The sequence below is a fragment of the Xiphophorus hellerii genome, chromosome 8 (assembly GCF_003331165.1).
Source record: "Xiphophorus hellerii strain 12219 chromosome 8, Xiphophorus_hellerii-4.1, whole genome shotgun sequence".
Classification (NCBI taxonomy): Eukaryota; Metazoa; Chordata; class Actinopteri; order Cyprinodontiformes; family Poeciliidae; genus Xiphophorus; species Xiphophorus hellerii.
In genome coordinates, this window is record NC_045679.1 from 14,323,080 (window position 1) to 14,346,811 (window position 23,732).

Here is a 23,732-nt window from a genome sequence, read left to right on the forward strand (position 1 = left end):
AGGGGATTCCGCCAGACGTTCCCAGCAGACCCTCACAACACGTTTGGGCCTGCCAGGTCTGACCGGCTTTCGCCCCCACCACCGGAGCCAACTCACCACCAGGTAGTGGTCAGTGGACAGCTCCGCACCTCTCTTCACCCGAGTGTCCAAGACATACGGCCGCAGATCCGATGAAACGATGACAAAGTCGATCATCGAACTGCGGCCTAGGGTGTCCTGGTGCCAAGTGCACATATGGACACCCTTATGCTTGAACATGGTGTTCGTTATGGACAATCCATGGCGAGCACAGAAGTCCAGCAACAGAACACCGCTCGAGTTCAGGTCGGGCGGGCCGTTCCTCCCAACCACGCCCCTCCAGGTCTCACTGTCATTGCCCACGTGAGCGTTGAAGTCCCCCAGCAGAACAAGGGAGTCCCCAGGAGGAGCACTCTCCAGTACCCCCTCTAAGGACTCCAAAAAGGGTGGGTAATCTGAACTGTCGTTCGGCCCGTAAGCACAAACGACAGTCAGAACCCGTCCCCCCACCCGTAGGCGGAGGGATGCTACCCTCTCGTTCACCGGGGTAAACCCCAACGTACAGGCGCCGAGATGGGGAGCAACAAGTATGCCCACTCCTGCCCGACGCCTCTCACCTTGGGCAACTCCAGAGTGGAAGTATGTCCAGCCCCTCTCAAGGAGACTGGTTCCAGAACCAGAGCCGTGCGTCGAGGTGAGACCGACTATTTCTAGCCGGAACCTCTCGACCTCACGCACTAGCTCCGGCTCCTTCCCCACCAGAGAGGTGACATTCCACGTCCCAAGAGCCAGTTTCTGCAACCGAGGATCGGACCGCCAGGGTCCCCTCCCTCTGCTGCCACCCATCCCACACTGCACCCGACCCCTTTGGCCCCTCCCACGGGTGGTGGGCCCATGGGAGGGGGGGCCCATGTTTCCTCTTCGGGCTGAGCCCGGCCGGGCTCCATGGGTAAAAGCCCGGCCACCAGACGCTCGCCATCGTGCCCCCCCTCCAGGCCTGGCTCCAGAGTGGGGCCCCGGTGACCCGCGTCCGGGCGAGGGAACACCAAGTCCAAAGTTTTCCTTCATCATTGGGGTCTTTGGGCTGCTCTTTGTCTGGTCCCTCACCTAGGACCTGTCTGCCTTGGGTGACCCTACCAGGGGCATGAAGCCCCAGACAGCATAGCTCCTAGGATCATTGGGACACTCAAACCCCTCCACCACGATAAGGTGGCAGCCCATGGAGGAGACAAAAAAACCCCTCTAATCAATAATTATCAGTATTGAGTGACATGAAATGCTTCTTCTGATAAGTTTCTCAGCCATATGTCCAGACCTATATATGCTTTAATTAAATTACAGAATATCACATCCATTTTTGGTGACTGTTGTAGTTTCCTTCTTAGCAGCTTATGGACAGTCAGCATTTGTTTTATTTTCTAATTTTAAATTGTTTATTGTTGTTATGGCGGTTGAATATTATTTACACAGCACTTTAAATCTTAACAGTTGGGATTTCGTGTATAAACTGAGTCAGCTGGTGAGAATTAGTAGGAAGGTAGGTGGAGATAAATACAGGGCAATTTCAGACAAAAACCTGTTAGAGGCTCCAAAATACTCGAAACTCGGGCGAAAGTTTAAATTATTCCCAATTGAGGTTGTAGCAAGACAAAATCTGAAAAGCTAAGAGGGTAGGAAACGTTTTGCTAGGCACTGAACATAATTTATTTTCAAGAATGAGTCTTAATACGTCTGCTTTTTATATGGTGCAGCAACACTCCTGCTCAGATACATAACCTGAACTTTCCAATATTTCCAGAAACCCATCTCCCACAAACCCACCCTCCTCTAGAGCCTCTTCTTCATCAGTGCTTTCCTGACGACGTGGAATCCACACTCAGCTAACCGGCAATCTTCTACAAGGTCATAATTAGCCATTTCTCAGTCAAAGGGAAAGGGAAAAGGGGAGTCTGCACAATATCTTAGTCTCTGCTTGTTGGCAGACTACTGACCCACATCTCGTCCCCTGATGAATTGGACTCATTTGCTGTTGGCAAGTCTAATCGCAGCCTTCCTGGTGTAACTCCAGATGCGTAATGCATAGGTTGGGAAACTTCATCCAAGGTTTTCATTTTACTGTGTGCAGGAAACCAGGACATTTTTTCTAGCATCTACAGCACGGACCACACCATGGTTGCTGCTAAACCACAGCAACTTGTCACGTGGATTTCACAGCTTCTCACAACAAAATGCTACTTTAAGGAAAAAAAAACTAAATTATGCTTGTCCAAAGTACCACTAGAGGGTAAATTTAGTGTACTTTACATTTTAAACAAAAGATAGCTTCTAAGAAATATTTGTTATTGGTTTTAAATCACATCTTGATGTGATTCTTTTTTCAGAAGGGAGCAGAAAAGGAAACATTTAACCACTAGAGTCTTCGCTGTGTGAAAGTCGAGCAGTAAATAATGTACAGTGTTTATATCAAGGAGACAGGATGTTTTACATCACCAGGGCGCTGCAAGCTTTTCCTCCCCCAAAAATTATCATAAACTCTGGCTTACACAAGTGTTTATAGTGCAGTATATATCTACACAGTATACTGCACAAATAAAGGACTAACGCCTTTAAACAAATCTCATTTCTTTCTACTTTCATTCTTAAAGTTGTCTTGATGAACAGGCATTCATGGACTCAGGCATAAAAACTTAAGGAGTTGTATAAGCAGTGTTTTGCTTATGCATAAAAGACATTTATCAGAAAATCCAACATGTTGTGAAATGGATCCTTAGGAGGTTTACCAGCAAAAAAAGCATCCAAAATTCAACAAAAAACATAAAGGCAAAACTCTCACAAAATACGAAGCAACACAAGTCTTGGATGTAGATAAAAAAGAACATTTTGTCATGAACAAAACTTTCCTAAATTGTACCATTAGGGTACATTTTTACAAAGCACCTACAAAAGCACAGTCATATTCAATGAATCATACACAGTCAAAATGTCCTTTTTATCAATATTACAGAATTATTTACTTAAAACAAGCTCCTATGTACTGCTGTAAGTTACTTAATTTAATTTTATCTTCTTCAAAGTGTGCTTATGGTTTTGTACTAGAACCTAGACAAAAAATACTTAGTAAGATTTTGTGTTTTTGCAGTGTATAAATACTCCTGTATCCTAGATCATTTCTGTAAATGTTAGTAAAAATAGGTTAGTTTCAGACATTTGCACAAGCTTTTGCTCAGGACTGCACAAGTTTAATCATTTTCTTCCCCTGTAATTGTATCTATGTGCTGAAAGTAACTCCTTGATTCCACCATTTAGGCCTTGAAGAAATCATAATAGCAGCAGTTAAGCATTTTTAGTTTATCTCAGACATTCTTTGCTAACTTTTACACCTGGAAGTCACCCAGCAGCAGCTAAATCATTATTAACACTCTGAAGTAACAGAGGAGCTGCTAGGTGTTAAAGGCTTTGCTCAAGGGCGCCTGACTGAGGGAGGGGCAGTCTCTGCATTTAGTTTTTTTTTTTTTTACTTCATACTTTCATATTATTCTCCTCTTTTTCTTTAATTTTAGTTTTACAGAGTATTTTATCTGAACTCCATCGTGTTTGCCAAGAAAAATGCAGTCCCTATTTGGCAGCAGAAAGACAAAAAACTAAGCAAACTAAAACAGACTACCTTGTAATCTGTGCCCTGGACAGATTTTCTGCATGGGACAAGCATTTAAATCATACTGTAAATTACAGTTAAGGCAGTTGTATTGTTCTTGGCGGACACACCGTTCCACCATCACATGACGTTCCTTTTCCGCTTGTGTAAACAATGAGGACAAATCAGAGGCATAGAGCTCCAGAACAAATCCTCCCTGAATACTGCGGTGTAGTTCAGAATGCAAATTCTAGATACTGAAAGATAAGGACAAAACCTAATGTTTTAAAGTTTCACACTTGTTTAGGAAAGCAATAACTTTAAGGATCAAGAAAGAAACAAAGAAGTTAAGAAGAATTTGTAGCCTCATAAAAATGATCTTTCCAGTCTGAGAAGTACAAAGTACAAAAAAACATCTGCTCTTTTGCAAATGTTTCCTGTTTTGTCACACAGTTCTTCTTCTCGCAGTTTTATATTTTTCCAGCATATAACTACTCAGGATGCTCTTTGTTTTGGCTGGCATGCAGTTATACTTCAGCTTTGAGGATGACTGACATAGCTTGATTCTGCATACCAAAGGTTCCTCCAGAGACTGAACAACATGTGCTTCATGATCAAATCCGTCCTCTACCCTAAGACTCCAGACGGTCAGAACCAGCTGTTCTGGGTCATTCACTTGTTTTGCGGGTAATTCATTGAACTTTTTCCATGTCAGAGCCCCTTCTTTAACTCTCACTTTATGCCCCTTGCTATTCGCTCACAAGATTCAGACACATCTGTAAGGGATTAGCACAGTTCTTCAGACCACTTCGCTGGAATTCATCCCTGTTCCTGATTCTTTGGGCACGGGAACGAGCCTTAAGGAATTTGAATAAATCGGAGATGAAGAAAAAGAAGGAAAAGCTGTGACTGTGTTGGAGACGCATGAGAAAGGAAGAGAAATCTTCACCATGTCTTTTGAGCTAAATTTATTGTAAAACCAAAACGTAAACTGTTGAAGTCATTACTGAGTCAGCATACACTTATATTACCCTGGAAAACTATTCCTGCTTCTTGAAGCTTTTGTTTTACAACTTTTGTAAAACCTTAAGCTTTAGTGTTTGTTATTAGGACTTTGTGTTGGACTAAAAAATAGTCTGTGGTGTACATTAGTATTTAGCCCTCTTTAATCTCAGTGGCCTTCAGAATTACTAAATAGCAGTGTGTACTGGATTGTCAAGTTTAAAGCTGCTATTTAAAGACTTCAGAGGTTTGTTAGTGATAATTAGTAAACAGCAGCATGTTGAAGACCACGGAGCCCAGCAGGCGGGGCGAAGAAAACAGCCAGGAGGCCAATAGGGATCCACCGAGATCAAAAGATCAGGTAAGGAAATCTGCATGGAAACTATTAGTCATGTGCTTCACAAATCTACCCTTAATGGAAGAGTGGCAAGACAAAAGCTATTGCTGAAGGAAAACCATAAACAGTCACATCTGCAATTCAAGGAAGTGGTTTCAATCCTTGTCTTCTTTCATTTCCCTGCTCCAGTGTCAAACCAGCGCATTACCTCCTCAGCCATTCCCTGCTGCAGAAGCCTGGCAATCATCCATTTATTTAAGACAAATGTTAACATTTGCATCAGATACACAGTGAACATGTGGAATAAGATGCTTATGATAGTTAATGTCAAACTAGCTCTTTGCAACCTGCATGCAAAGCTAACAAAGCCTTCGCCTTTAACACCCCATATCCACCTAAAACATGGTGGTGGAAGCGTCATGCTATGTGGATAGTGGTGGATTGAACTAAATCATGTAAGAAAATCTGTTTGAGGCTTAAACAGACTAGAGAAGAGGTTCACTTTTGCTTTCCAGCAGGATAGCAAATGTACATTTAAATCCACATTTAGATTATGGGTGTCCCAGCTTTAGAGGGTTGCAGTTCTGCAAGTCTTAAATGTGGCTCTGCTTCTACAATCCTGAACCAAATAATTATATCAATAGAAGGGGATCTCTGAAAATTCATTGCACTCTGAGGTGGAAAATCAGCCATTTGATTCAGATCCTGTTCACCATGACCAAAGCCTAGTCAAAGTTCAGAACTAAATCCAATTAAAATTGGAAATGGAAGACAAAATTAAGGTTTTCGGTAACACTTTATTTGACGGGTTGTGAATAAGACTGTCATGACACCGTTATAAACATGACATAACACCTGTCATGAACATGAGTACGTCTTTATGAATATTTATGACTGTTGTCATAAAGTGTCATTCAGTAAATCATGACACTTTTAATACAAAGTTGACATTATTCAAAATGTCTTTGTTATGACAACTTGTCATTAACCAAGAAATCATGATCTGACATAAATTTGTTATAAAAGTATTACTGATTAAACTTTAAAAATTACGTAGCTTCATGTTATTAAAGCTAAAGACTTACTCATGTTCATGACAGGTGTTATGTCATGTTTGTGACGGTGTCATGACAGTCTTATTCCCAACCTGTCAAATAAAGTGTTACCAGGTTTGCTTCTCACTTCAGCTGAGGCCAAAACCCCTTGCTCAAACTTCAGTAGCTCTTTGAGAATTTATACCTTCTGCAGTTTTCGCCATGTTTTATCAATTTCAGCACATATAGGTTAAACCCCCTTTGAAGTAAAACAGGACCACACACAGCCCTGAAACATCCATGGCCTCTTCGACTTCCTCTGATCTGCTTCACATGTGTTTCAAGCTTCAGTCTCAACATTCTGCTTCCCCTCTAACTCTGACCAGATTTACACTCCAATACTTCCTTCCAGTAGCTAATTTCTCCTCTCTCCATTCACATAAAGTTCAGCTGCAGCTCTATGACAAAAACAGACAATCTAAATACTTTCTCATGTGCTATGAATAATAGGTATCCATTACTGCACACAAGCTGGGGGTTGAATAGGACATAGACACACATACACTGTCTGGTGGACTACGTGGCAAACTGCATGTTTTCTTCAACGAAAAAGCTGTAGGCGGAGCACTTAATCATGACGCAGCCCAGCAAACTTTACATTGTGGGGTTATTCTTCCTCCTGTTGATCCCACATCCACTAAGAAGCAGGCACACTGCCCAGTTAATAACACAATCATAACAATAATAACAATAATTAATATAATTAATTGTGCTAAACATAAAAACTCTGATTTTATGTTTAAATTCAGATTGTCCATAATTAATTGTGGTTGGTATTCTGGAGTTATTTGCCTCTTGGACAAAAATATATATATAATTAGCTTTTTTCTTCATATTAATTAGACACAAATTGACATTAGAGACTATCTGGATAAAATTCAGATTTGTCTTTTTAGGCTTTTAGTCTCCATAAACTCTTTAGGAATCAAATATCTTACAATCCCATCAAAACCTAGATTAGGAACTCAAGTATCACAATTTTTAAACCAGATTTCCATGTCAAAACCTGTTCAGTAACACCCATTACTCCCAGTAAGAAAGACTTTGCTTTCACCTCTCTCTTGTGTAACATTAGCATGTTTACGTCCATGTCCACCTATACTGAACATGCGACTGTCTTCTTCTCTTTGCAAACACATGCAGTCCAGGCATTCTGTAAAATTAAGATTCACCCAGCTGCCAAATCTGGATTCTAAAGAAATTAGTCAGCTGAAGACAAAAGAAGGAATCACATTAGGTTGTTTTTCTTCAGCTTATAAATAAAGTGAGCATTTTGAAGCAATGCAAACATATTTTTAAAATCTATTTTTCTATCATATAGAAAAAAAGTTGAAGGATTCATTGTGTAGCTGAAGTTTTTGAACATAAGTGAGGACTAATGATATTTTAAAATGTGGCAGAGGAACATTGGCTCCCTCTGTTGGTCACACTCTGATAACTTGTCTCTCATTTGAAAATAATTTCTTGCTGCAAATTAAAGCATCGAACTAATCAGAACAACTGGAAAAAAAGAGATTATCCTATAAATTATATATATATATAACATCTAAATAAAAAGAGTATTTCTGCTGAAGTATAAAGTAATCACATTCTTTTTTCTTTTTGTTTACTTTGGTTCAAATAGTCACAATTTTTCTACTTTATCTTGTATTGGTACTGTGTGTCAAACATATATTTTAAATTTTTCACTTTTAACATTTTTTAATAACATAATTTCACATTGACAAAAGATCTGTATTTCTGAGGGACAATGCAATTCAATATAAGACAACAAAATTGCAGTAAAACAAAAATATTGGCAGACGAAGCATAAAATATAACATTTTTAAGCTACCATGATTTGTATGGCATATTTATAACTTAATACTGGTTAATCCAATCAAAATTGACTCAGTATTGATTTTTGGTTTAATGGACTATAAGCTGTAACAGAGTTAAACAGACTCATTCAATTAAAACCCATGCTTATTTAGCTAAAACTAACAAAATGTCTTATTACAGGAAATGAGGATACAGTTGTATGGTGTGTCTTTATCTGATCATCTGCTGCAGTGGCTAACCGATGTGAACAGATTTTGTAGGACCTTCACTGGATCAGAGGAGAAATAAAAAATTGTGTCAGAAAGTTGAAAAAATGAAACGAGTAAAGTATTGTTTGCACATAATAATCAAAGTTCTTATCGCCTCATAAAGCAACTAAATCTGAGCTAGGAAAAAGTATACAAACTACTACAGAATCAACTACCTCAAGGCCCAGAGGCTCTTGCAGGTCCAAGGGGTCGTGGAGATCCTGTGGGTCCTGATTGTTCAGTTGATCTGTCTGGGTTGGGTTCTGTATATGAAAAGGAAATAAATATCAAATTACATCTTTGTGTCTTAAAATTTCCCAGCATTCTTTGACAAAAAACCTAAATGGTTTCAGCAATAAAGGTGACACTGACTCTCCACCACTGAATTCTACACAACTATCAGGAGATCCTGTAACCTCAAGCAAAAATAATACTTTATATACATTTTTCTACAAAAAGAAAACCGTACACGTCATGTGTTTGCCCCCAACTGCCTATTCCTTTGAAATTGTTACCATAACAAAAGCACTCCTTTTAATTAGTTTTTCTTCTTATGTGGCTTGATCTGATTGAACAGGGTGTGGATAGATGTCAGGGCGATGTTCTCATCCATCATCACCTGCAGAGAAACACAGCAACAGCTCATTTCCTGAAAGTGGGCAGTGACAGAAAACAAGCTGATGTATCTTGATGTTCAGTACTAAGGAGTTTCAAGAGACATCTGCTGCACTTTTTTAATGGCATTTAGTGTGAAATTAAGCTGTTACATTAAAAGATGGAATATATATTTTAATGTTTTCTTTACATCTTTTCAAGCAATGTCAGTTAGTGTGAAAGGCAGTCAACCTTCAATATTTTTGAGTTTCCCTTTTAGATGTTCCACAACTCCTCCTACTTTTAAAAGTCTGATTTTTTACTTTGCAACAACTCATCAATAAAAAACTCATACAAAACAGCGATCGCTCAATTTCTTTATTGAACGCAACATTCAATGTAAAACAACAAAGGTGCAGTAAAACAAAAATATGATCAGATAAATCACAACATAATATTTGAAGGTAAAGGAATTAGTGCAAAACATGTTCATAATTAACACTGGTTGATCCCATCAAAATGATCGTAATGTTGATTTTTTGGTAAAATAGACACAGTTGTAACAGAGTCAAAAACATTTGTTCAATCAAAACCCATTGCTATGAAGCTAAAACTAACAAAAATGCCTAATTACTACAGTAAAGAGTAAAATGAGGATACAGTGGTATGCTGTGTCTTTTTCTGGTCATCTGCTGCTGCGAATGGCTGACGTAAACAAATTTAAAAGCCCACAAGTCACTGGCGTTTTTTAATATGAAGTTTATCCTGGAAAGAGAGCGTTTATATCCCATTGTGAAGAACAAATGTCCCGAGAAGAAGATGTTGATGGCCAGCTTGACAATTTCCATTGTAATCCCAGCTTTCTGCTCCGATGGAAGAAGTGCAGAATCAATGACTAACGAAATAAACAGGTCTGTCCGTGATCTTTGTAGGCTTGTTATGTTTCTTTATGACGGAAACAAATGAATCTCTCCCAAGAGGGATTACGGGCCATACCCAGATGTTTGAATATTGGTGATCCTAGAGGGCATCTGGGGCTGAATGTCCTTACTGGATCTGAGGAGAAACATACATTTTGTCAAAATGCTGAGAAGATGAAATGAGTGGAGTATTGCTTGCACATAATAATCAAAATTCATAAAGCAACCAAATCTGAGCTATGACAAAAAGACACATAAATGAACTGCAGACTTTATGAAATTACTATTCAGAATCAACTACCTGATTGGTCTCAAGTTCCAATGGGTCTTGTGGATCCAGTGGGTTCTGGGGATTCAGATTGTTGAGTTCATCTGTCTGGGTTGGGTTCTGTTTATCAAGAAGAAATAAACATCACATTAAGTTTTTGGATTTTAAAATATTCCTTTGACAATGTGTGACATTATTTCAGTAATAAAGGTGAAACTGACCTCTCCGTCATCGGACTTCAAACAATTAGTAGGAGATCCTGAATCATCAAACATAATAAGTTTTTATACACATGATTACAAGAAAGCACATTACATCGTGTAAAACTGTGTTTAGATTGGTCCCGTGGATGAACAAGTTCTTACCGATGCCACAGGGTCTCTCCCTCCATGCAGTAAGATCCAGGCGACGCAGAGTGGAGCACTGCACCAGACGGTTCCTATTTGAGGTGACGCTGAAAGCATCACTGGGCACAGATGTGATGCCGGTGTTGTCACAGATCACTCTGGAGAGTGTAACAGCAGACAGAGCCTGCCTCTGCTGTGTCGTGAAAACGCCGGGGTTCCGGAACCACAGCCTGAAAAATTACAGAATTTTGGTAAATGATTCCATTCAAATCTACGATTTCTTCTTGTGAAAATAAATCAAACAGTCCTACTCTGCTTTACTGACCTGTCACCCTGACGAATCCTCTGGAACTGAGTTGCAATGAGGCAGGCGAACAGAGGACCCACGCGGCCGCCAGGCACAAATGGCTCTGCGACACCTCCAAGCCACACGTCAATGTTGTCGGGGGTCCCGTAGAGCTCCAGCAGCTTCTGAGCCAGGGTGGGATTCCTCAAAACCTGAGCCAGCTCTGCCTGGTTACTAGGCTGGGACAGACCACAGAACCTGCGCCAGGCATTGTAGCCTGAAGTGATAGAAATCATGAGGATGAGAAAGTTGAGAAATCAAGAAATGCTTGTCCAAATAAGACATATTAATTTTATTTGTAGCATCAAATTTGATTTAGACTTTGATATTAAGAATAATTATTATTAATTATTAATTTTGCAACAATAGTAAATACAATAATAGGTCATCAGCGTAGCGTATGATGTTGTCTTCTAGGCTAATCTGCGATTTATTACTTGGCATTGTATCTGAGGCTTTCTGGTGATCACTAGAAGACAAAGGAGAGGCTAACAAATTTTCTTACTTAGATCAGTTGTCTGATCTAAGTACTGCATTCCTCGAGGATCAGAGTCCTGCATCTTTTTTATGTATCTCTTCTCCTCGACACTTGAATAAAATGTCCATATAGCTCCAAAGAGCTGTGCTAATGAGATAATAGTGTATTAAGGTGTGCTGAAGCAGAGAGATATACTATTTGAAGGACACCAGCAGTTGAGGAAGGGAGTTTGAGACTACTGATGTAGGTCTTTGAGGATTGAGTCAGAGATCATGTTCAGATTCCCAGTTGCAGGGTGGAATTAGTAAATCACGTACCAGGCAGGCCATGATCACGACTTCTCTGCATGTTCAGAGAACCCAGGTCCAGAGCCAGGTGCTGGATGAATTCAAACAACCTCTCCCTCAGAGCATCCACCAACATGTTGTCCTGAGTGCCCAGTTTAGCAGGACGTCCTATCAGACCACGCAGCAAAGGGTCGACTCCACCTGGAGGGTGAGAGCAAAAGAAATGAGGGCTTCATCCTACAGCACAATGACAAGATGGGTGCAGTTATTTTTGTGGGGCACACCTTCGAAAATGACTCTCCAGGGGGTGAAGAAAGCCTTGAACAGGGGGACACTGGGGAAACCAGGGTGCTCTCTGTAGTTTGGATCCAGTCGGAACAAAACTGGCTGGATTGCCAGGTGAGCGAAACGGTAAGCGGCTGTCGCAAACACATTGGAGATGCTGGGGTCAACATTGGAGTTGTAGCCAAGGTAACGTCCGAGCTGTCTGCGCATTGCATCAGGACCCAGTATGTGAGGAAGATAATCCCTGAAGACAAACATCTGATACACAAAAACCAGAATATGAGAAAACAACACAGTCTTTGAGTAAAATGAGACTCCTTGCTGACTGTTTGGGTTGTTTTACCTGGGTGTAAGCACCCATGATCTTGCGGGCCTCTTGGTAGAGAGTCTCACTGTCCCAGTGTGGATTCAGCCTCTTCAGCTGACGAGCCAAACGGTTGTGTTCACGCACGAACAGGGTGTGGAGAGATGTCAGGGCAATATTCTCATCCACTCGGCCATCACCTGCGGGAAAATATAGCAACAGCTCAATTCCTGCTGGCATTTTTACTTTTGGAGGCACCTAAAATTGACAAATGACTATAATTATAATTTGGTCAACAGTAATTTATTAATGTTGAACATTGGAGATACTAGGACTTGAAATATAGACTTGAGGGTTTGCTCATTAGCAAATCCTGTGTTTCATAACTTGTGTTATCTTGTTGCTGAATTTTGTTTCAGTTTGTTCTGTTCTTATTGCTATAAGACTGACTACACAGACTAAGTATTTGAGCAATATTATTTTTTTATGTTTAAAGGATCAAGCAACATAGTTATTGCTTGATCCTTTAAAAAAATATACTGTTTTGAGACTTGTCCTTTTGTTATAATTATTTTTTTGTTAGTGAAAGATTATGTATTCAATCATTCAACTCAATTTCTCCTTAGAATCTAACAAACCTGCAATAAAACAGGGCACCTCCCTGGCGTTGGTGTCGTTGGTGATTCTCCTGCGGGTGGCGCACATTTGCACCTGCAGGGAGTGGAAGGGCAGCAGCTCCCGTCCGTTGTCCGTGAATTCGGTGTTGACGCGCAGCAGGCCGGCATCACTGGTGAGGTCACGAAGGTTCAGGGCAAGCTTCTCGTTTGAGCCATATACTTGCCCCAGATCCAGAAAGGCCGTCAGTGAATTGATCTGCTCCCTCTTGCTGGGTTCTCCACCAAAATTAAATGCAGAGTAACCCGTTCCACAGGCAGGAGCAGATCTAAAGGCTGGGATGCAGACGTCTGGGCGGGAGGGAATCCGGGCATCTCCAGGAGGGATCTGATCGTTACAAAAGCAAGAGTTTTAAGTAAAACAACAGAAAGGTGAAGCAAAATTAAACAATTTGGTTTGAACTTTGACACCAACCGGGATAGGGATGCATGGCTCACTTTGCTCGCAACTCTCGTCACAGTTCAGTCCATTGCTAAAGGAGCGAATACTTGGTGAAAATGGTGTGAAGCTGAGGTCATGGTCATTCCACTGGCCAAACATGGTCACCATGTGAGAGTACTCTGTGTCATTGACAACGCCTGCATCTGTTGTGCTCAAGATGTTATTGGACACCTGCCGCACCTAAAAGTGGAGAGAAAAATATTTAATTTAAACTTGAGACAAATATTTTGATAAATAAGTTTGGATTTTGGAGCTAAGTTGATACCAATGGCAGCAAGAAGTTGTTGAATTTGCGGTTTTTGTCCCATCCTTTTGGTTGGGAGATGCCATCATCGTACTCAGAGGGCAACCAGCGGGTGAATGGGGTGTTGGAGGCACCAAGGCGAGGGTTTTTTCTGTAAAAGAAATGTGGAAGATTCAAGATTGGATATCTTACTGTTGAAATTCAACAGAAGGGAACACATCTTTAGAGGTGAATGGCCTAAGAAGTTAGAGTGCATTTCACAAGTACTTCTCTAGTGGGTAAGTTAAAAAAGGAGCTTCTAAAAATGAAGCCTTGCACCAATAAACCCCAAATTTATTCCTAAAACCAATTTGACAAGATAGCTGATCAATCATTTCTATAAAACTAGATTAAAGAAAATTATTCTTTGTCATAAAAACTTACAAGTTGTTGCAGACGCTGGTGGCTGTGCGATACTTGTTGATATTTGGTGTGTTGAGACATGATGGATTCCTGATTCGAGCCTCACATCCAGTAATCCGGGCAAGTTCTCTAATGTCTTGGTCAGTGAGCAAATCTGAAATGTATAGTTCAACAATCCATGTGTCCTTATTGACTTCTAAGTATACTAAAATTGTAAATCGGAAGCACAAGGCTTTCTACCAGAAAAGGAATTAAATCAGCTTTGACTGTGCCTGACCTGTTGCATTGAGGGAGCGCTTGTGCACATGATGTACTTTCTCTTGGACCAAACGGAGAGTCTGTGCCATGTAGTCAGCAGAACGCACGGCTGAACGAGTGTCTCCACGAGGCTGCTTCAGGAGACGAAGAGCATCATGCGGCTTCACCGCATCCCTGCGGACCCGTCTGAGGCTCCTGTAGGAGAGAAAATGGAAATATCTCTCAGTTTTAACAAGAAATCCAGAGCTCTGAAGTTCAGAAAACTGCTCATCACTCAAGATAGGAAAGCATTATGAACTGACTCTTCTCTTGAGTATTTGTATGCGTCGTCTACTATTTTCTTTGCTTCTTCAAAGCATTTCTGAAGAAAAGGACTGCCAAGCCTTTCGCCTGAAAAATAAGAACAGCTTAAACATCATGCATTCACAAAGCATATATGTAAAAAAAAAAAATTCTCAGGAGAAATTTACCTGTAGGTTTGGATTGACTGGGCACCAGGCTGAGGCCCAGGATAAGAAATACAGAGAGAAGCATTTCTGAAGCAAAACATGAAACAGACATCAACTGATTAAAAACACAATGAATTGCAAACCCTTTCCTCTATGGTCTAAAATAAATCTTTTTACCTTTGTCTGTGGAAGCTTCTGTGGCGTCCTAAGATGCTCTTTGAGATCTGGAGGTAGTGATGCTGTGTTCAACTCTCTGGCCCTCCTTATATTCAGTAGACTGACCCAATGCCTCGCCTCCTTTACGGGATGAACAGGTGCGGCTACTGTCAGAAAATGCATTTCCTTCTTCCTTATCAAACTCCTGCAGGAAACACTTCGTTTGTCTAATCAGTCACAGCTTCTGGTCAACTGATATGACTAACAGTGTTCTTTAAAAACCTATAAATAATAGTACAATAAGTTCTGTTGGATGGGTTGGTCAGAAAGCGGCACAAACATTGACATCTGGGGATAAAACGTTTCAATCATTTTAATCAAAAGTCACTTTTCAATGTAATTTTTCAAAGGTAATTTGATGAAGGTAGAGGAGCAACAAAAAATCCAGCCAAACACTGAAACTTGTTTCATTTCTATCAATGAAATGAAGTGATATAGATTTGTTTGGTTTCAAATCATTTTTCTGTGTTGAGTCATACTTTGGTAAACTAAATAACAACAAGCAAGTTTTACTTTAGCATTTGCACGTTTGCTAAACTAGCTAAAGCTAAACTATTGCTCCAAAATAGAAATTTCCTCTACTTCAACATTTTTGACAGTTAATTTTCACCTTGTTAATATAGTCATTAATGATATAACCCAAAATAAACATATAAACATTATACTGTTTTCTGTTTGTACCACAAATGAGAATTAAAGTTGAACCAACACCTTGAGTTAGATTCATATCAAAAGATTTAATCTAGCTTCATAAACTTTTATTATGATATAAATGAAACCAGTGAGAAAGGAAAAGAAGGACACTTGCTTTTGGAAAAAGCTTTTCTTTACTGATGGTACAGTGGTTTCAGCCTTTTGTAGAACAACAGAAACTACAGATAGGAAAAGTAAAATAAAAAGCAAAAACAGCTTAGTCTTTATAAAATGAAGTTAAGAAATCTAAATAATATGAAATTCAAAGAGTCAAAAGCACAGTGTCTTAATTTTTCTATTTAGCATTTAATAGAAAAAAAAATCCAGAATATTTTCATTTGAAAACAATGCTGTAATGATTGAAAGTGTGAGTCACAGAGGTTAAGGAAATAAGAAAGCAATATTGCATTTGTTCAAGACAAGGAAGAGGAACAATAAATGTAAAGTTAATCATTATGTTTCTTTGAAAAGCAGTGTAAGTGTGTTTGTGTTTTATGGTGGGCATGTCTTTTCTGCACATACAATGGGTTTTTCATGCTATTGTTGTCACTGTGACAAACAAGCTGAAGTTCCTTGATCTTCGCTATCATGAGGTTAAGTGAGTAACTGATTACTGCAACAGTGTCTTCACACATTTTCCTGAAAAGTCAGTCAATCAAGCAGCTGCAGCTGATTCAGGGAGCTGACTAAAACTCACTAAAACCAGGAAGTTTTAGCACAGCACCTCAGTTCTGAAGTCCAGCTGAATGCACTGCACTATTTGAAATGAGAGAAATCGCAAAGCTCAAGGCCTTTTCTCACTGGAGGAAGAGTGCCAAGTCTTGGAGAAGGATACCTGTGTGGATGACGTCCTTACCGTCCACAACAGCATTCCACAGGGAGTTGAGATACAGGTCAGCCTGTGTCCAATTTGAGTGAAAGGCGCTGAGGTAAACTTTAGAGACTCAGCTGTGGCAGCGCACGTGGCGCAAAGCCCCAAAAGTGTGATTGGTCCATGTTCCCGGCTTTGTTAAATGCATCAACTACGAGCCCATCTTTAAGGAATAACTGACTCTAAAGGTTTGAGCCGGAGTCCATCACTACACCTACATTTTGGCCTTGATTGCTAGTTTCCAGCTGAAGCAGCTGAAGCTGTGTGTTGACTCCAGATCGTTCCTTTTTAGGTTCAAAGATAGTAACTTCAGTTTTGTTTTTGCTAAGCTGAAGAAGGTTATGGCACATCCACACATTTATCTTCTCATATGTGATTTTGTTAGACACAATTTCCTTCCTTTTTATAATCAACTTTAAGAGTGAATTTTTCTTTTTCTTTTATTTATTTTTTGGCAAATTTGCAGTGTGAGATTTTGCTACTACAATAAATGATACATTTATTTGTATGTTTTGGCCACAACTTTGCAAGACATGTCATTAAGTGTATTCCACATCTAACATCTCCGAGTTCTCCTTTTTAATGTTTTGCAGCTCCTTACTTTAAAAACAGTTGTTTTAAATTTGCAACAAATCAGTAATAAAAAATTTACAAAATCAGTGATTGCTCAATTGCTTTATTGAATGCAATATTCAATATAAGACAACAAAGTTGCAGTAAACCAAAATATTAGCAAACAAAGCAAAACATAACATTTTAAAGTACATGTTGTTAGTGCATAACATGTTCACAATTTAATACTGGTTAATCCCGTCAAACTTGGCCAAATGCTAATTTTTGGTTTAACAGACTGTAAGTTGTAACAGAGTTAAACACATTAGTTCAATTTAAACCCATGGAGCAAATATCCTTGTGAGTTTTAGCATAAAACTCACAAAGATACTTTATTATTACAATAAATTGTAAAATGAGGATACAGTGGTATGGTGTGTCTTTATCTGGTCATCTGCTGCTGTGAGTGACTGACGTAAACAAATTTAAAAGCCCACAAGTCAAAAAACTGGTGTTTTTTAATGGGAAGTTCATCCTGGAGAGGGTAAGGTAATTTTATTTATATAGCAAATGTTCAGCAACAAGGCAGTTCAAAATGCTTTACATGAATTAGAAGAAAATGCAAAGAAAACAACAAAACTAAAGTACAAAACTAAATATTGGTTCCCCATGTTTAATAACAATAAGTAGATCATAATCTATATAATAGTAGGGTTTTCTATGGATCTTAAGTTTGTTTCTCAATGTTTGATTCTATTAGTAAATATACAGTATAAAGTTAAATGTTGGTTCTCCATGTTTTATTCTTTTTCTGGGTTTCTAAGTAAACTAACAGGAGTTTCTCTAGATCTTGCTCTGATATTAAAAGTAAAAAGCTAAATGTTGGTCTGAAGTAATAAGCACTCCACATTCTTGTTCAGAGCTGCTATTAGTAAGCATACAAAGCTAAATGCTGGTTGGTTCTGCTATTAGTAACTATTAAGCTAAATGTTGATTCCAGTTGTTCTATGTTGCTAAGAAGTTGCTAGTTCTATATTTGAAAGTATAAAGCCAAATGTTGGTCTAAAGTAATGAGTACTCCACAGGGTGTGTTTATGTCCCATAGTGAAGAAAAAATGTCTTGAGAAGAAGATGTTGATGGCCAGCTTGACAATTTTCATTGTAATCCCAGATTTCTGTTCCAATGGGAAAAGTGCAGAGTCAATGACTGAGGAATATAAATAGACGTGTCCACAATCTGTGTTGGCTTGTTTTGTTTCTTTATGACAGAAACAAATGAATCTCTCTGTGTATGGCCCATAATCCCAAAAGGGACACTGATGTTTGAATATTGGTGATGCTAGAGGGCATCTGGGGCTGAATGGTCTTAATGGGTCTGAGGAGAAACATAAATAAATCAAAATGCTGAGAAAATTAAATGAGCAGAGTACTGTTTGCACATAATAATCAAATTCATAAAGCAACCAAATCTGAGCTATGACAAAAAATATACAAAGGATTTCCAGACTTTATGGAAATTACTACTCAGAATCAACTACCTCATTGGTCTGAAATTTCAATGGCTCTTGCAGATCCAGAGGTTAATGGAGGTCCAGAGGATAATGAACATTTACAGGGTCCACAGGGTCTAATGAGTCCTGGAGATCCAGAGGGTCCAGATTGTTCAGTTCATCCGTCTGGGTTGGGTTCTGTTCATCACAAGGATCAAAATAAGTCTTCAGATTTTTAAATATCCTAGATTTATTTTGACAAAAGAGTGCCATGATTTCAGTATTAAAGGTTAAACTGACCTCTCTGCCACTGGACTCTGAACAACCAGCAGAGGATCCTGTAATATCAAACAAAATCATACAGTTCATACACGATTACAAAAGAGAACACTACATCAGGTAAGATGATTGCTCCCGAGGATGAAAAAGCTCTCACCGGAGTCACAGGGTCTCACCGGAGTCACTGCATGGAGGGTCTCTCCCTCCATGCAGTAAGATCCAGGCGACGCAGAGTGGAGCACTGCACCAGACGGTTGCTATTTGAGACGACGCTGAAAGCATCACTGGGCACAGATGTGATGCCGGTGTTGTCACAGATGATTCTGGAGAGTGTAACAGCAGACAGAGCCTGCCTCTGCTGTGGCGTGAAAACGCCGGGGCTCTCGTGCCACAGTCTGAAATATTCCAGAAAGTGAGCAAATCATTCCATTTGACTCTATGATTTATTTTTGTACTCGTCATTAGTCCTACTCTGCTTTACTGACCTGTCACCCTGACGAATCCTCTGGAACTGAGTTGCAATGAGGCAGGACAACAGAGGACCCACGCGGCCGCCAGGCACAAATGGCTCTGCGACACCTCCAAGCCACACGTCAATGTTGTCGGGGGTCCCGTAGAGCTCCAGCAGCTTCTGAGCCAGGGTGGGATTCCTCAAAACCTGAGCCAGCTCTGCCTGATTACGAGGCTGGGACAGACCACAGAACCTGCGCCAGGCATTGTAGCCTGAAGTGATAGAAATCATGAGGATGAGAAAGTTGAGGGATGGAGAGAACAAGTAATAATTGTCCAAATAAAACTACATGTTAATTTGAGATATTAGTGGCATGATCTGTGTTATTCCAAAATCAGTATATATGACTAAGAATGGAGTGAAAAGTCTCACAAATTTGCTGGTAATGTTCAAAGACTTAAATCTCTGAGGATTGAGTCAGAGATCATGTTCAGATTCCCAGTTGCAGGGTGGAATTAGTGAATCACGTACCAGGCAGGCCATGATCACGACTTCTCTGCATGTTCAGAGAACCCAGGTCCAGAGCCAGGTGCATCACAAACTGGAACAACCTCTCCCTCAGAGCATCCACCATCATGTGATCCTGGGTGTTCAATTTAGCAGGACGTCCTATCAGACCACGCAGCAAAGGGTCGATACCGCCTGGAGAGTGAGAGCAAAAGAAATGAGGGCTTCATCCTACAGCACAATGACAAGATGGCTGCAGTTATTTTTGTGGGGCACACCTTCGAAAATGACTCTCCAGGGGGTGAAGAAAGCCTTGAACAGGGGGACACTGGGGAAACGAGGGTGCTCTCTGTTGTTTGGATCCAGTCGGAACAAAACTGGCTGGATTGCCAGGTGAGCGAAACGGTAAGCGGCTGTTGCAAACACATTGGAGATGCTGGGGTCAACATTGGAGTTGTAGCCAGGGTAACGTCCGAGCTGTCTGCGCATTGCATCAGGACCCACTATGTGAGGAAGATAATCCCTGAAGACAAACGTCTGATACACAAAAACCAGAATATGAGAAAACAACACAGTCTTTGAGTAAAATGAGACTCCTTGCTGACTGTTTGGGTTGTTTTACCTGGGTGTAAGCACCCATGATCTTGCGGGCCTCTTGGTAGAGAGTCTCACTGTCCCATTGTTGATTCAGCCTCTTCAGCTGACGAGCCAAACGGTTGTGTTCACGCACAAACAGGGTGTGGAGAGATGTCAGGGCAATATTCTCAGCCACACGGCCATCACCTGCGGAAAAATATAGCAACAGCTCAATTCCTGCTGACATTTTTACTTTTGGAGGCACCTTAAAAATATGACACGAACTCCACCCAACCATTATCCAACACACTTATCCCTCGTGGGGTCGCGAGTGGTGATGAGTGCCTATCTCCAGCAGACAACAGACGAGAGGCAGGTACACCCTGGACAGGTTGCGAGTCCAAAAAAGGACATAACAGAGAGAAATAGGACAATCATGCACACACACATCCACACCTAAGGAGAATTTAGAGAGAGACCAATTAACCTGATAGTCATGTTTTTGGACTGTGGGAGGAAGCTGGAGTGTCCAGAGAGAACCTACTAATGCATAGTAAGGACATGCAGAAACAAGATCCCGGGAATCGTACCCGGGATCTTCTTTCTGCAAGGCAACAGTGCTACTAACTCTCCCACTCCCATGACATGAGCTGAAAATGACAATTTGTTGATCAGTCGTTTATTAATATTGAACATTGGCGATACTGGATCTTGAAATATCCAATAGCTGGGTTTGCTTTTTCAGTATTATCATTTCTAAGTATTATATTATGATTTTGCTGTTTAAGTATTATAATTTTTATTATAATTTTTATTCAATCATTCAACTCAATTTCTACTGAGAATCTAACAAACCTGCAATAAAACAGGGCACCTCCCTGGCGTTGGTGTCGTTGGTGATTCTTCTGCGGGTGGCGCACATTTGCACCTGCAGGGGGTGGAAGGGCAGCAGCTCCCGTCCGTTGTCCCTGAATTCGGTGTTGACGCGCAGCAGGCCGGCATCACTGGTGAGGTCACGAAGGTTCAGGGCAAGCTTCTCGTCTGCGCCATATACTTGCCCCAGATCCAGAAAGGCCGTCAGTGAATTGATCTGCTCCCTCTTGCTGGGTTCTCCACCAAAATTAAATGCAGAGTAACCCGTTCCACAGGCAGGAGCAGATCTAAAGGCTGGGATGCAGCTATCTGGGCGGGAGGGAAGCCGGGGATCTCCAGGAGGGATCTGATCGTTACAAAAGCAAGAGTTTTAAGTAAAACAACAGAAAGGTGAAGCAAAATTAAACAATTTGGTTTGAGCTTTGACACCAACCGGGATAGGGATGCATGGCTCACTTTGCTCGCAACTTTCGTCGCAGTTCAGTCCATTGCTAAAGGAGCGAATACTTGGTGAAAATGGTGTGAAGGTGAGGTCATGGTCATTCCACTGGCCAAACAAGGTCACCATGTGAGAGTACTCTGTGTCATTGACAACGCCTGCATCTGTTGTGCTCAAGATGTTATTGGACACCTGCCGCACCTAAAAGTGGAGAGAAAAATATTTAATTTTAAACTTGAGACAAATATTTTGATAAATAAGTCTGGATTTTGAAGCTAAGTTGATACCAATGGCAGCAAGAAGTTGTTGAATCTGCGGGTTTTGTTCCATCCTTTTGGTTGGGAGATGCCATCATCATACTCAGAGGGCAACCAGCGGGTGAATGGGGTGTTGGAGGCACCAAGGCGAGGGTTTTTTCTGTAAAAGAAATGTGGAAAGCTGATTTTGAGAAATCAAACTTTTGAAATCCCACAGTAGTGAACACATCTTTTGTGGTTCATGGCCTAAGATGTTAGAGTGCATTTCACAAGTTCTTCTCTAGAGGTAAGTTTCAACTTTTTGATCTAAAAAAGAAACTTCTAAAAATTATGATTTGTACCAAAAAACCCTGTATTTATTTGTAAGAGCAAGTTCTTAAGATAGATGAACAATCGGTTCTACAAAACTGTTTTAAATTCAATAAAATCTTAATTGTAATCTAAGACTTACAAGTTGTTGCAGACGCTGGTGATTGTGCGATACTTGTTCATATTGGGTGTGTTGTGACATGGTGGATTCCTGATTTGAGCCTCACATCCAGTAATCCGGGCAAGTTCTTTCAAATCTTGTTCCGTGAGTAAATCTGAAAGGTGTAGTTCAGAGAGCTGCGTGTCCTTATATGTTTTAAGATGTAATCAGATTGTTAAAAGTACCAGAAATGGAAAAAAATCAGCTTTGACTGTGCCTGACCTGTTGCATTGAGGGAGCGCTTGTGCACACGATGTACTTTCTCTTGGACCAAACGGAGAGTCTGTGCCATGTAGTCAGCAGAACGCACAGCTGAACGAGTGACTCCACGAGGCTGCTTCAGGAGACGAAGAGCATCATGCGGCTGCACCACATCCTTACGGACCCGTCTGAGGCTCCTGTAGGAGAGAGAATGGAAATATCTCTCAGTTTTAACAAGAAATCCAGAGCTCTGAAGTTCAGAAAACTGCTCATCACTCAAGATAATAAAGCATTATGAACTGACTCTTCTCTTGAGTATTTGTATGCGTCGTCTACTATTTTCTTTGCTTCTTCAAAGCATTTCTGAAGAAAAGGACTGCCGAGTTTTTCCTCTGGAAAACAGGAAGAACAATTTAAACATAATGCATTTAAAAAGCAAACGTAAAAAAAAAATATGTCAGGAGAAATTTACCCATGGGTTTGGATTGACTGGGCACCAGGCAGAGGCCCAGCACAAGGAGGACAGAGAGAAGCATCTCTGAAGAAAAGCATCAAACAGACATCAACTAGTTAAAAATACAATGAATTGAAAACATTATCCTCTATGGATTAAAAGAAAATGTTTACCTTTGTCTGTGAAGGCTTCTGTGGTGTTCTAAGATGTTATTTGATATTTGGGGGTAGTGATGCTGTGTTCAGATATCTTTCCCTTCTTATATTCGGTAAAATGGCCCAACGCCTCGCCTCCTTCAGTGGATCAGCAGGTGTGGCTTCTGTCACTTTCTTGTTCTTTGTCAAAGTACTGTAGGAAACACAACCAGCTACAGCTTCTGGTGAACCTATAAGACTAATGATCTTATTTAGGACCTATTGGTGCACCGATTGCAGTTTTCTGGTAGATTGCAATTACCAATCTTTAAAAAGCCTGACCTGCCGATTCCGATTTTGGCCGATACCAATACTTTTTGTCTGAAATGTTGTTGAGTGGGGTGACTATTGTTAACTGCAAATGTGCAGACATGATCTGGTCAGTGGGCCTGTCAGTCATATCTCTCTCTAGACCAGGGGTCTCAAACTCCAGTCCTCGAGGACCGCTGTGCTGCAGTTTTTAGATGTGCCACAGGTACAAAACACTGGAATGAAATGGCTTAATTACCTCCTCCTTGTGTAGATCAGTTCTCCCAGCCTTGCTAATGTCCTAATTATTCTATTCAGGTGTGGTGCAGCAGAGGCACATCTAAAAGTTGCAGGACACCGGCCCTCGAGGACTGGAGTTTGAGACCCCTGCAGACCTTTGTGGAGGTAGATAAGATCGTCCAATCTCAAAAAATTAAGGAAATTGGCGCCAATAGATTAGTTGGCTGCACCCCTATTAGAAACCTATAAACAACTGTATGACAATTTGG

General features: G+C 40.6%; 2 protein-coding genes across 4 annotated transcripts; both read right to left on the reverse strand.

Annotated features, from left to right (window-relative positions):
* Nucleotides 1-9,111: 9,111 nt before the first annotated feature.
* LOC116724377 (eosinophil peroxidase-like) lies at nt 9,112-14,680 on the reverse strand. The gene is made up of 16 exons (XM_032570031.1): nt 14,630-14,680; nt 14,474-14,539; nt 14,306-14,393; nt 14,023-14,198; nt 13,767-13,899; nt 13,365-13,494; nt 13,073-13,279; nt 12,622-12,985; nt 12,023-12,183; nt 11,679-11,937; nt 11,425-11,595; nt 10,609-10,846; nt 10,302-10,513; nt 10,158-10,195; nt 9,970-10,056; nt 9,112-9,804 (listed from the first exon to the last, which is right to left on the reverse strand). Exons 2-16 carry the CDS (start codon nt 14,535-14,537, stop codon nt 9,796-9,798), a joined length of 2,337 nt encoding a protein of 778 aa, XP_032425922.1. The 5' UTR covers nt 14,538-14,539; nt 14,630-14,680; the 3' UTR covers nt 9,112-9,795.
* A 2,211-nt stretch (nt 14,681-16,891) lies between these two features.
* LOC116724378 (eosinophil peroxidase-like) lies at nt 16,892-23,209 on the reverse strand. Of its 3 annotated transcripts, XR_004340148.1 has the most exons (16): nt 22,954-23,207; nt 22,799-22,864; nt 22,631-22,718; nt 22,348-22,523; nt 22,108-22,240; nt 21,687-21,816; nt 21,394-21,600; nt 20,943-21,306; nt 20,134-20,294; nt 19,790-20,048; nt 19,536-19,706; nt 19,039-19,276; nt 18,730-18,948; nt 18,575-18,612; nt 18,323-18,472; nt 16,892-18,159 (listed from the first exon to the last, which is right to left on the reverse strand). XR_004340148.1 is itself a non-coding variant. In XM_032570032.1 (15 exons), exons 2-13 carry the CDS (start codon nt 22,860-22,862, stop codon nt 18,735-18,737), a joined length of 2,205 nt encoding a protein of 734 aa, XP_032425923.1. In that variant the 5' UTR covers nt 22,863-22,864; nt 22,954-23,207; the 3' UTR covers nt 16,892-18,472; nt 18,575-18,612; nt 18,730-18,734. The 3 variants fall into 3 exon arrangements, 1 of the variants encoding a protein (XP_032425923.1); XR_004340147.1 differs by having other exon boundaries at nt 16,892-18,472; nt 18,711-18,948; nt 22,954-23,209; XM_032570032.1 differs by having other exon boundaries at nt 16,892-18,472.
* Between the last annotated feature and the right edge of the window lie 523 nt (nt 23,210-23,732).